Source organism: Grammomys surdaster, unplaced genomic scaffold, assembly GCF_004785775.1.
Source record: "Grammomys surdaster isolate TR1022 unplaced genomic scaffold, NIH_TR_1.0 184, whole genome shotgun sequence".
Taxonomy (NCBI): domain Eukaryota; kingdom Metazoa; phylum Chordata; class Mammalia; order Rodentia; family Muridae; genus Grammomys; species Grammomys surdaster.
The window spans coordinates 3,975,149-3,988,673 of record NW_021604629.1 but is presented as its reverse complement, the minus strand read 5'-3'; the positions used below and the strand labels follow the sequence as shown (position 1 = coordinate 3,988,673).

At 44.4% G+C, this 13,525-nt stretch overlaps 1 protein-coding gene across 3 annotated transcripts in view; it reads left to right on the top strand.

Moving 5' to 3' along the window:
• Mrvi1 (murine retrovirus integration site 1 homolog) overlaps positions 1-9,103 on the top strand; it is a 108,851-nt gene extending 99,748 nt beyond the window's left edge. For all 3 annotated transcript variants that reach the window (XM_028768085.1, XM_028768084.1, XM_028768087.1), the window contains 2 exons: positions 791-928; positions 5,724-9,103. In XM_028768085.1, coding sequence (XP_028623918.1) covers positions 791-928; positions 5,724-5,967 — 382 coding nt within the window. In that variant the 3' untranslated portion in view covers positions 5,968-9,103. The remainder of the gene's footprint in view (positions 1-790; positions 929-5,723) is intronic.
• The last annotated feature ends 4,422 nt before the right edge of the window (positions 9,104-13,525 follow it).

The window sequence follows — 13,525 nt, the reverse complement described above, 5'->3', positions numbered from 1 at the left end:
CCACCACTTCCACCCTTGCCTATCTGTAAATGAGCTGCATGAGCAACCAGGGCCAGCTATCAGGCACCGGGAGAGAGCGCTGAGCAGGGTCAAAGGCCCAGGACTCAAGATAGGAACTCACCTTTAACTTAGCATGGTACCCCATGGACTCCTGAGGGAGGTTCAGCTTACCATGGGCACAGAACCCCATGGTATCTGTGTGTAGTCACTCAGTCATGGGTGGAGTCATTCCAATCAAACAAATAAGTTAGACACCTGGCTGTCTGACAGGTGAGCATATTGTATTCATGGAATATGCAATCCCAAGAATCACTAGGGGCCTTTAAGGAAAGTTTTCCCCAAAAACAGGAGAGCAAAATCTCTCTGTTGGTTCTGCCAATATTTTCTGGGTACCTCCCTATGTCAGTCTCTGGCACGTCTGAGAAATACCCCAGTATCCTGAGATAAGGAGCCCCCTAAAGTTGAAGCTCCTAGGTTCTACAGGGAAAATGCAACCCTATCTCTGGGGAATGTTTATAGGATAACAACCAGCAGTAGATCCTGTCCCACATTTTTTTCCCAGTTTGTCACACTGTCACATAAACAGGAAGGATGGCTGAGGAGTAAGGGGAAATGGTACTGACATGAGTCGTGGTGTGGTTCAGCTGTGCTTCCCAGCTTTTTCCTGTTGTATGGAGCCACAGGAAGTGCGCAATGACTGGGGGTTCTTGAGTCCCCTCCCCCAGGGCCTCAGGCAAGAATGTCCTGTGTCTGGTTCTCCTACCCTCAATTGTTCCTCTTTGCCCTCTAGATACCAGGAAGGGGTAAAGAAGACCGAAGAACTTCAAGACCTGAAGGAGGAGGAGGAAGAAGAACAGAAGTCAGAGAGTCCTGAGGAACCAGAAGAGGTAGAAGAAACGCAGGAGGACGAAAAAGACAAGAGAAGCAGGTTGGATTCCAAATGGGTTGCAAGTCATTTAACTGCACAAAATGGATAGAAACTTCAGTCCTCAATAGCAGTAGGTCTGGGGCCCAAATTATTGGTAGATGAAACTCAAATTCTTGGCTAGCAGAACTCAAGAAGGCAATAAGTATAGAAAGTTGAGAAAATCAAGTTATCAGTAGTATATTTGCAAGAGCTGAGGGTGTCAGAGGAAGTCATGGACAAGGCAGGGAGCCATTAATAGTTCTTAGGAGCTGAGAAAGGGAGAGGGACTCTTAGTGGACACCCAGCCAAGCTCTGGTCAGCACATTCCACAGCCTCCACTATAGAAAAGTCTAGATCAAAGGAGCTGGCCTGAATTCCTAGAGAGGGTTTAGAGAAAAACAAGAACAGTTGAGGGAAGCAGAGGGAACAGTGAGAAAGGGAACAAATTTAGGTCAACTGCAAAGTTCAGTCTCTACCACGGCCCTGCTATGTTGACCAAACACTCGGTCATTTGAATAGTGTCTTCACTTTAGGTTGGAAACGAAATATTTTCTGTTTCAAGATATCTCCTTCTAACCAGTGGAAACAGAGATGGAACACACAGAGAGAAATTCTGTGTTCTTGTTACTCTATAGGTATAGGTCTCACTGTACCATGCAGAACACTATATTAAAAGCAAAAGAAGACAAAACTGGCACCAGTGACTGAACCCAGGATCTTGCACACAGTAGGCAAGTGTTCTTCTACTGAGGTACATCCCCAGACCAAGAACAACAGAAATAGCCTTGTCTAGTTTTGGGGCATTCCATGCAATGAAGTTATAGCCCTACTAGGCCAGGACTATCCCACACAGCAATGTGTTTAAGGACAGAATAAACTATCCCTGAGAAGAGGCATACACTGCTCTAAGGACTATATCAACACCCTAGATTTTTAGAAAAGTTCTAATTTCATAGATTCTGCCCAACTGTCTCTATTAGTACATGAAGACCTTGATTTTGCTTTGTTTTGTTTTTCTCAAATACAGTTATAGCAGTCTTAGAACACTTCACTGAAATCTTCTTTTAGACCCCCTTGGCTCAGTCCAGAACTTCTCTGGATAAAACGGTTAGCTGTATGATCATCCGCCACTGACCTCAGACACGGTATCTGTGATCTGAACCTCCTGGTGGCAAGCCCCAGAACCTACTTACATGTAATGAATAAGGTAGTAAGTAAAGACTGGAAAGATGATAACTGTATTTCAAAGTCTGTAGATGCCATTGACAAAGCCCAGTGGTAGAAGATGCAACCAGCAGGAGGGGGCTCAGCCTGCCCGGATCAACCCCGTTGTCAAGGGAAGAGCCTTTTCAGAGTGCCAGGGAAAATGCTTCCTCATGGTGAACATGCCTGTCCCAGTTGTACCACCTTCTCTGATGAAAGACCCTCAAGTTGAACCATGGAAGCACAACCCTGACTCCTAGCAACCGCATCCAGGTCCTTCTCCCTCTTGGGATCATCTGCATTTATTTTGCAGTCCATCAGGCTGCCTTTGCCAAGCCTAACACTGGACACAGCCCTTCTGTTGGCACCTTGAATTCATCTAAGACAGGCTAGAATTTCCAGCACTTCCACACACAGAACAAAAGAGCAACAGAGCAGGCACATGACTGTAAACAGTCTGGCTTACAAAGCACAGGCCTTATCTAGCTAAGTCAATCGCTGGCAAATAGCAGCCCTCTCCTGTCTCATGAAAGCCAGGGGAAGCAAGGCTTTGCCTGGGTCCCCTTCTGCCCAGCTTGTGAGCAACACTGGACAATGGCCATTTGCAGCACCTGGGCCTGTAGAGCCCTCATCAGATTCCCATCCTTCATGCCTGATTAGAGTTTTTTAAGTTTGGTGGAGATAACTTCCTCAGATGACTGATACAAGACGAGAGTCATGCCCTCCAAAGAGCCTTAGCCTTCAGCACAGGAGTACAGCTTCACTTTTTCAGACTCAGCCTGCCTTCACGTTTATCATATAAACTGCACACCCACTGTCATAAAGCCCCTCTCTCACCCATAACCCAAGTCAGACTGGTCCCAAGAGCTGTTGTGCTTAATGCCAGATGATGCTCAGTCCACTGTGGAATCTGTTAGGACCAGAGTTACCTGCAGGAGCCTTCACTTGAGTGTGAGACCTCTGTGAGATGTTGGCACTTCACTAGCAACCAGAAGTTACCAAAAGGTCCATGTGGGCTGGAAAATGTCTCAGTTATTAAGAAAATTTGTTACACAATCATGAGGACTAGAGTTTGGACCCGAGCACTCACATAGCAAGCCAGGCATCCTGTGCACGTCTTGTAACTCCAGCTCCAACAGTGGCAAAGACAAAAGGATCACTGCAGCTTGCTGACTTCTAGTTACCTAAGTAAACATGGACTCCAGGTTCAAGGAGACACCCTTCCGCAAAGGGATAGGGGAGGATAGAGGGAAGCATCCTGTGTCCCCTTCTGACCTTTGTGTGCCTCCATAGGTGCCTGCACACGTGCACACACACACACTCATACACACACTCACACATACATACACTCACACATACACACATACACACACATGCACACACACACACAAAATTTTATGTCTTATTTTATACATTTTAAGAAACATTGGAGCTGGAGAGATGGCCTAGTGGTTTAGAGTACTTGTGCTCTTGCAGAGGACCCAAATTTAGTTCCCAGCATACACATCATGGCTCATAACTATCCTAACTCCACGTTCAGGGCATCTGATGCCTTCTTCTGGCCTTCATGGGAACCAGGCATGCATACAGTGTACATACATATGTGCAGGCAAAACATTCAAACACACACAAATTAAATAAATTGTAATTAATTAATTAATTAAAATTTTGTTTTTTTTTGAGACAGGGTTTCTCTGTGTAGCCCTGGGTGTCCTGGAACTCACTCTGTAGACCAGGCTGGCCTCAAACTCAGAAATCCACCTGCCTCTGCCTCCCAAGTGCTGGGATTAAAGGTGTGCACCACCACTGCCTGGCTAATAAATTTTTAAAATATAGAGATAAATAAAAACCTCTGAACTAAGCCTAACAACTAGCCCCTTATTTAAAGGCTTCAACATCAAACTATAAGTCTCTGTGTTTAAGTTTCTTCTCTATTATATGTAATAAAGTAATCTATTATAAATATTGATCACTGGAGGAACACTGGGTGAAGTAACCCAACATTCTCTTAATGCAGTCTGCGGCATTACTAGGAATACAATAAGATTCACAATACATAGCATAAAACTGGTTTGTATGTTTGCTTTATTTTCCACCACTGATTCGGACTTGTTCTATGGAGTCGAAATGGAACGTAAGCAGGTGCCTTCACTTTTCCAGTAATGCTCAGGAAACAGAAGCTTTAGCCATCAAAAACTGACCCAAAGAATTCTATTTTTGGTCTAATTTTATTTCCAGTTTCTCTTATGGGTTAAAAACTGGGTGACCAGTTAAGGATCATGCACTCAGATCTTGATCTGCTCTTTTGTAGACTGTGGATGGGTTTAGGGGCTGGAAAGATGACTTGGCAGTTAAGAGCACATCCTGCTCTTTCAGAGGATCTGAATTTATAACCTCCTGTAAATCCAGTTCCAGGGGATCTGATGCCTCTGGCTCCACAGGCACCTGCACTCCAGTGTGCAAACTCCCCCTCCCGACATATAATTTTAAAAAATAAATCTTTAAGCATGGATTTAGAGTGGGCTTCTTGCCACACCAGCAGCCTGTTTCAGACTACAAAAAATAGAGCTCAAAAAATGACTCCATTTTGGATTCCAGCTGTATCCCACTAGGATCCAAAGATAAATAGGGTTGAAGGAAGGAAGCTTGTAATTCTAATCTCTCCCTTTCCAATAGTTGCATAAGTAGCCAATGATTTTTCTTAGAAGCATACTAAGCTGTCATGTAATGGCTTGTACAGCTGAGATTGGTCTACTTCCCATTCATGTAATGATTTTTACAGCTAGAATGGCTTGATGGGGTCCCCACATGGACAAGTGACCAACTGCTGTTCCCTGTGGCCCTGGCATCCAAGGCAAGCATTCCAAGGACCTGGCCCCTTTCTTAGGAGAACATTTGCTGAATATTTTGACCCATGGCAAGCCTTCTACTTCCTACCAGCTCTCTGTTCAAGCGTCAAGCTTACCAGGCATCTGGTATGAGCACTTCAGTGTCTGTGGTGTGACTTGGTATCTATAGGAAGCCCTCAGTCACTCTCCCCACCTCTTTGGTCTGGTAACCCTCAATAATCTTGCTTTACAAATCATAGAATTGGACTTAGACACAGGAGAGGAATACAGCTTGCTTAAAGTGTGCAGGGCATCTCCAGAAAGCTCTAGGATGGGACTCTGACCAATGTCTTTTTACTAAGCTGAAAGAGAGAGGATGGGTTGGGAGAAAGCTGGAAAATAATCTAGGGGAATGTGGCAATCGAGGAGAGAGATGCAAGGGAGAGGCAGACAAAGAGGAAGGAATGGAAAGAACAGGGTTTGGAGAGAGTGGGAGAAGAAAAGGATGGAGATTGACAAACATCTACATGAGCCTCCCACAGTATGGACCAGTGGCACCAAAATTACCCAAGGATTCTTAGATGTTGGCTGAGGGATTCTCATTCAGAAGGCCTGGGGTATTTTGAATATGATCTGCCATGTGGCGCAGGTGGTGCTCTGTATTGTTGAACTTAAGAACCACTGCTTTAGACAGCATAGAAGGTATCCCCAGGCAGGGAACTATAGGTCTGAGCATTAGACATGTGCCTGGTATACTAATCTCTCTATCTATATTTTATTGACAGCAAACTTGAAGAACTGGTCCACTTCCTACAAGTCATGTATCCTAAATTGTGTCAACACTGGCAAGTGATCTGGATGATGGCTGCCGTGATGCTGGTCTTGAGTGTTGTGCTTGGGCTCTACAGTTCCTATAACTCCTGCACAGAGCAGGCCGATGGGACCTCTGGGAGATCCACCTGCTCTGCAGCCCAGCGGGACTCCTGGTGGAGCTCAGGACTCCAGCAAGAGCTGCCAGCAGAGCAGTAGGACATTGAACTCCCTAGCCATGCCCCACTCTACTGCATTCACCCCAACACCCTGCCCCTAAGTACAGTGTGTGAGGCCTGGTTTGCACATGTGGCCACCCATCCCATTGGGGAACAAGGAGACTCTCTCCTGTCACTCGTGGAAGCACTCACAATAACCTTTGAAAGGATCAACAAAAGATCGAATCAGGCTCTGGGAAAGTGTCTGGTTAACAAAAAAGCGACCTTTACTAAGGACTCTAGCCCAAGGGAAGAGTCCTGCTCCTGGCTCGGATGGATTGGGAGAACTGAAACCTCTTCATTCAGGGGAAAATGAGAAGCTTGTTTTCCCTATGTTTCATGGTCAATAAGAATTGTACTTAGCAGCCAGTACTGACCATAAGGCTCAGACTTGGAGTCACAACATAGATATTGTCCCACTTTCCACTTCATATATCACAACTGTTCTTTCGTCTTCTCTCTCCCTTTTGGAATCACCATTTCCTTTTAGAAGAGTGGAAAAGCTTTCTCATAAAAATACACAGGCTAAAAGTAGCCCCGTGCTAGAAAGGAAACAGGAAGATGTAAATTAATATACAATGAATCTGTATACATGTGGACAATACACAAATTTGTGCACAAAGACACCCACTGTCTGGACGTGTGCTCTGTTCAGTGGCACCCATGTTATGCCAACCAATTGGTTTTCACTAGGTATGGATCAGCAGTCACCAGGCACAAACACAGTGAGCCCTCCACACACTCCGAAGATGTTTGACTCCCCTGAGAAGTCATGTCTTCGTTCCACTTTGTATGTCAGGTTGGAGCTGCTGTTTGGCACAGTCTGTTCCCTGGTTGCTTGCTCCATTTGAAAGCGATCCTACACAGTTAACCCACCTCTTGGGTAAGGAAAGGTGTGCCTTCCACTTCTGACTCTCACTCTGCCTTGCACCTCAGGACTACAGTTTTCATGATATTTCCAACCCATATGTGTCCTTCCAAGGGCCTGTTCAGCATCAAACTGAAGGAAGTGTGTCCTCCTCCAGCATGGTGGCTCTCCATGCTGCTCGGTGGTTTCCTTCATTCAGCTCTCTTCAGTCGGAGATGGGGCTTCTCTTGTGGTTACTTTTCTGTTTTGTTGATTTTGTTGCCATCACTCATGTAGAATGTATTGTGATCCAAAAACCAGCTGTGTTATATAGGCAGTAATTCATTAATCCTCAAGAAAAACAAAAATCTGAAATAGATATCACTCTTTCCATGTTCAAAAAAGGAAACAGAAGCATAAATGATACAAGAGTACACACACACACACACACACACACACACACGAGTGCACACATGTGCATATGCACACATACACACACACATACAATGATTCAACTTGTCAAGCATATATTGCTAGGAAGTAAGTCATTCAAACTATAGTGGTCTGGCTCCAGGGACTGTACTCGTGATCTTCTTCACCTATGGGTACCTTCTCCAGCTGGGAGCCTTCCAGTCTGATCCCACTCCCCAAGCTGGCCCTTCAACTGCTCCAGGCCAGCCATGGTTCCCAATGACATTGTGTCTCCCATTGTCCTCTAACTCAGAAGCATCTTTGCTGTCTTTGTTCTCTTCTCTTTCTCATTGCTCTTGAGGACCAAGCGTAAGCACCACCCCTCTATACAGGCCTCTGTGACCTCCTTTCACACTCTCACGTACCCAACCTTATGGGTGGCACCTGCTTAGTGCTTCTGGTACTTGTTAAACTTTATTCATTGAACTGTATCTACTATCTAACTTATTTATATATCTGTCCCCCTGGATGTTTTTCCTCAAGTACTATGTCTTAGCATTTCTTGTCTAGGTACCTAGCATGGCAAACCCTTGGGAGCAAGTCATTTAATGTTGGTTAAAAGAACTAGTAAATGTTCAAGGTGGAGAGCAGCCTAGAACACTTGATGTTTTGAGGTGGCTCGGTACTGTCACCATTATGACGATTCCTATTCCCACGAGAAAGCTGTCATGACTGATTCATGACCTCATCTTATTTATATCTTTCTCAGAGAGAGCAAGAATGAAGTCAGACTATAGCAATACCATTTTCAAGTCCAAGAACCTGATTCTCTGCAATCAGTCCCTTCAGAGAGGCATGCCCTCCCTCAACTAGACCTCACTTTAAAATACTGTTTTTGAAGAAACATCTTTACAGTGGCTAGAAAATGGCAGACAGAGAGAGAAGCCCAAGGATGTGCTATTAAAGGTTATGAGATTCAGAGCCAGACAGAGGGATTTTGTAGGCAGGGGTAGGGCTTATCTGGAGGCTTCCATGGGATTAGATACAGCTGAAGGAGATTTAACTACATAAACACCTCTGAGCCACATCCAGGGTGTACAAAGAATGAAGAGAGAGCAACTGCTAGGCAGGACTCTGCAGGGTGGGGGTTGGGGGGAAGGTGTCCAGTCTTAGCCCACCCCCACAGCAAAAGAAGATCCAGCCTGAGTGAGCCCATTGTCCACTTGGCCTCAAATTTCCCACCCCTGTTCTGGATGAGACCTAGTTGAGGAGAACACGAGTGAACTGTTTCAGCATCGCCTTCTGGCCTCCAAAGCCTACAGGAGTCCTCAGGCACAGACCAGCAACCACTTTGCTCCAGCTGTAAGGACAGTTGAGGAAAAGGACCTCTCCAAAGAGCATAACCTTATTTGGAATGGCATGGCTGAAAACATACTTGTTGGTCTACCCTTTCAGGAAATTGAGGAACGACTTGGAGCAGTGAAAGCTGCTGCCACACATGGCCAGTGACATGGAAGCCAGCTGTGTGTTTCCAGATGTAACTGTGAAATGGAATAAAAGTTTCCACTTAAGATGCCCCTGAAAGCTGACATTTCTGCTTAACCTGAGAGTCTGGTTGCTAGCCTTCTATTGCCAAGGATGTGTTTGCATCGCCACTGATGTCAATTCCTAAAAGGACCTTCATGTTCTAGCCATGAAGTCATATGGGCTGTCTCTTTTGTGCAGTCTGGAAAAGGGTATGGCAATGGAGGCTCTGGATGTACATGTCACCGGCTGTCAGTCCCTAATGCTGTTAAGCCTCGCACAGGTAGGTGTGGCAGTGTTGAACTCTAGAGTGTCACATAGCTGAGTTTTCAAATAAATGCACATTTCCAAACCATTGGCAGAAGTCAAAAGCCTCTTTGTTATCTGGAACTAACCCTAATCCTTCTCTAGTGCTGAATTAGATTCACGAAGAACTATAGACGTGAATTTCTCCCAGAAAACACAATCAGGATCTAATCTAGAATAAGTAACCCTTCTAAAATGTGTCTCCAGAGATGTCTGTTACTTTTCCTGTTGCTAAAATACCCTGGCAAAACCAGCCTAATGGGGGTTTATTTTGGCTCACACTTCAGTGGTACAGCTTGTATTGGTGGGGAATTCTGGCAGCAGGAGCACGAGGCAGCTCGTCACACTGCAACTGTAGTCAGAAAGCAGTGATGAATGTCCTCAGCCCACTTTCTGCTGTCCATACAGTCCAGGATTCCATCCCAAGCAATGGCACAGTCCAAAGTGGGCAGGTCTTCCCACCTCAATTAACCTAAAGATAACCCGCTATAGGCATGCCAGAGGCTCATCTCTTAGAGTCCAGGACCTAGATGATTCTAGATTTGATCAATTTGACAATGGCCATCCTCCAGCTCCTGGAGCTTCTGACTATGAGATACAACTCTTGCTAGTGTGTTACATTTGATGGGACTGTTAGCCCTAAGATAGAGAATCCAGTTCTTGTGGGAGACAGTTCTCTCCTTCTGCCCTGTAGGCCCTGAGGATTGAACTCAGTTTTAAGAGTCAGTGAGAGAAGCACCTTTACCCACTGAATCACCTCAACAGTCCCCAGGGCCTTGTTTGTTTGTTTGTTTGTTTGGAGACAGGCTCTCACTTTGTAGTCCAGCCTGACCTCAAACTCATGATCCTCCTGCCTCTACCCTGTGAGTGATGGGATTATAGGCATGCATGACCACATTCAGTTTAAGAAGAGGTTCATTTGCTTCACAGTGCTGAAGATTCAAGGTCATGGTGCCTTTATCAGTTTGGTTCTGACAAGGAACTCCTAGTAAAGGGACAAATGGTAGTGACAGGAGTAGGTGTTGGAGCCAGCAGTCACGTGTCAAAGCTAGAAGCAGAGAGAAAGAGAGTAACCAGACTAGGCTTGCTCCTTATATAACAACTCTCTCATAAGAACTCCCAAAGGAACTGCAAGGAAAACTCCCCTCTAGAACCTTCTTCCTAACATGGTACCACCCTGGAGAGTCAGTATTTAATCACATTGGACCCTTGATTAACACGCAACCTGCATCCCATCCACAGCAATGATCTTCATTATGTCATTTCTCTGGCACTACTGAACCTCTTAAGCCTGGCGATTGCTGGGACTTCTATCCTTCCCCTTCATTGAGATCATCCCGATCCTGCCGTAGCAGTACATGTTGGGAGTGGTATACAATCTTTTAAACCCGTAGGTCACCAGACTACAAATTGCCATGGCTATACTTGATTGGAGTACTGAGCATGTAGTGGTTTGAATTCGAATGGCTTCCATAGGCTTATCTATTTGAATACTTGGTCACCAGTTTGGTGGAACTGTTTGGGAAGGATTAGAAGGTGTGGCCTCATTGAAGGAGGTGTACCAATAGAGGCAAGCTTTGAGGTTTCAAAAGGCCCATGGCTTATGGATCAGGGTGTAGACTCTCAGCTACTACTCCAGCATTATGCTCCTTGCCATGACAGTCATTGGCTCACCATCTGAAACGATAAGCCCCCACTAAATGTTTTCTTTTATAAGTTGCCTTGGTCATGGCTTATCATTGAAGTCCAAAAATAACTAAGACAGGGCATAGCTCAGAGATCATGGACTCTGTGCAGCCTAGGACCATGAGTGGCCTCTCTTGAGAAATGAATTGTGTTCTGCAAAAGGGAGAAACAGTGAGTTGAACATTGGGTGACCAGGTAGGGACACTCAAGCACAGACCATTCCATGTTCAGCAACTCATTTTCCTCTTGGAGTACATAGCCGAATTAAAACTCCTTAATCAGGTTAGATGGGAACATGTGACTAAGTTCTGATTGCTCAACTATAAACAGGAGTGACACATTCCAGGCTTGGCCTTGAAAGCGTTTGTCAGCACCATGATCGACACTCTTTACCGGGTTGCTGGTTACTGTGAAGATCCAGGAAGAGAACTCTGGAAGTAGTAGAAGACGGATGGAAGTACCCTCTCTCTGTGAGAAAACCGTGCTGTGGAGTCCTCAGAATTAACACACACTATTCCCACCATCACCTCCCGTCAGCCACCGGGACACCACATAGACTTTTCAAGCCAGCCATTGAGTTGTGGGGTTGTTGGTGACACCAGTCAGACTTCAGTGAGTAATACATTTGTCCACCTGCATATTTCTTAAAAATAATCCTTACCTAGGACCATAGAACTACTGTTGCTTTTAAGTTCCTGTAACTTCATCCTTTGGCAGACAGTGAAAACTGAGGCCCAGAGAATTTAAGTGGTCTTAAAATATGCTCCAGGGCAGGTGGCTTTTTAGTGTTAGAATTTAAACTCAATATGGACATCATCCTCGGCCCAGTACTCTGGATAGTACTGTATTTCTGTCCTGCCATTTTTAAAAACTTCTACTCCATCCAAGCTGTGATTGTATGTGTTGAACTTGAAAGGCAACTAAAAATCTTACTCAGATCAAAGTCATATACTTACATATATATGTGTGTATGTGATATAGTAATATATAATATATATGTAATATTTGGAGAGGCAGTGAGTTCCAGTCAAATTTTCAATCACTCACCTTGAACAGAGAAGCTCCTTTTTAAGAAGGTGGTAGACTTCTTAAACATAGACTTTTAGTTGCTCAGAATGCTGAGACTAGGCAGCTGCTGAGTGCTCAGACCTAATCAGAATATTTCTACCATTCCTCACTCCATCCCCACCCCACCTCAAGACTAAAGGAACATAGGTAGAAGAAGGGGCAGAGAGAATATGAGAGCTGCAGTTAGAAAGAGTGCTGTGAGAACCCGTCTTTGGGGCATGAAGAAGCATAGCAGCTGTGGTCATGTGGGCCAAGATTCCATCACATTCCATCCCAGCCAGGGAAGGTTGCTCACGAGCAGCTATTGGCAGTTAATGGCTGCTAGAGGAGAAGTCATTTTTCTTCAGAAATTAGCTGCTACTAAGTTGTCCATGGTAGAGCAAACATCTCCACTTCCATGCACATGTGAACAGCCTTAATTAAACTCAGTGGGTTATAGGAAAAAGACATGAGCATAGTAAGGAGATGCTGAGAAGAAAGAGTTGAGGAAGAGCAGGAAAGAGCTAAAAAGAGAGGGAAATGGGGTGAATATTATCAAAACACATTATCTACATGTATAACATTGTCATTTTTTAATAAAAAAAAAAGTTCTAGGCCAGCTTTAGCTACATAGTAAGAGCCTATCTTGAAAGCAATATTTATTCCCAGTCATATTCTAACAGTGGCTAAATTCTTCTCTCACCCAGGTCATGAACAAATTGTTTCCTTACTTTGGTAACTCACTGCTTAGCCCTGCAATCATTCAGACCCCCTTTTATCCAAGAAGCCCCATCTGCCCTTTCATTTATAAAACCCAATGTCGTCTCATTGCTCCTAAGTTATTTCTCACATGCTTCGCCTTCTATAGCTAATTTTTCCCTTCCTGCTGTCCTCTCTCCCTTCTTGTTGTGATGATCTATTCTTTCTCTCATGATGCTAAGCATCAAGGATGATTTAAAAAGGACATGATTCCTACCTCTTTTTCTGGAACTACATTGCTAGAGTCACATGTTCTTATGTGGGCCTCAGGGCTTGTGTGCAAACAAGTAACGAGTTTACATTGGAGATATTCAGGGACTATTTCCTTGCTTTCCTAGAAGCTCTGTGTTTGTGAAGAATAGAGTTTCATTATTGACATTTTCTGTGCATATATCTAAATATGTTACCAGTACAGTTAAGTAGAGCTAGTTATCCTCGTGATTCAGGTGTTGAATTAAACAGGCAACATTCAAGTCTGGACAAAACTAAGTTCTGTTCTTGCAGAGGACCTGAGTTCAGTTCCCAGCACCCATGTTGGGCAGCTCATAACTATGTGTAACTCCAACTCTCTAAGGTCTGACACCCTCTTTTGGCTTCCCTGGATATTTGCACTCATGTGCACATAGTCACATATGGACACACACATACATTAATTAATTTAAAAAAACTGAATCTTTGAAAAGAGAATATCATTCCCATAAAGGACACCTACTTTTGAAGAAAACTCACAACCCTTTGCTTAAGGCATTACTCTAAAGCTCCAAATGTAATTATTGAAGAAGAACCATGGGAAATCCCATTTGGAGTTACATAGCGCATTCTGATTTAACACAGTGTGGCTGTCTCTTGTATGTGTCAGATGAAGACGTTGGAGTCTGAGTTGAATCCACCAGCATCCAGCTAAAAGTAACTTACAGGATCTGTGACACAATAGTCCCTGTGGTGATCACTGTTATACAAATCAAAACTCCTTTTGTAA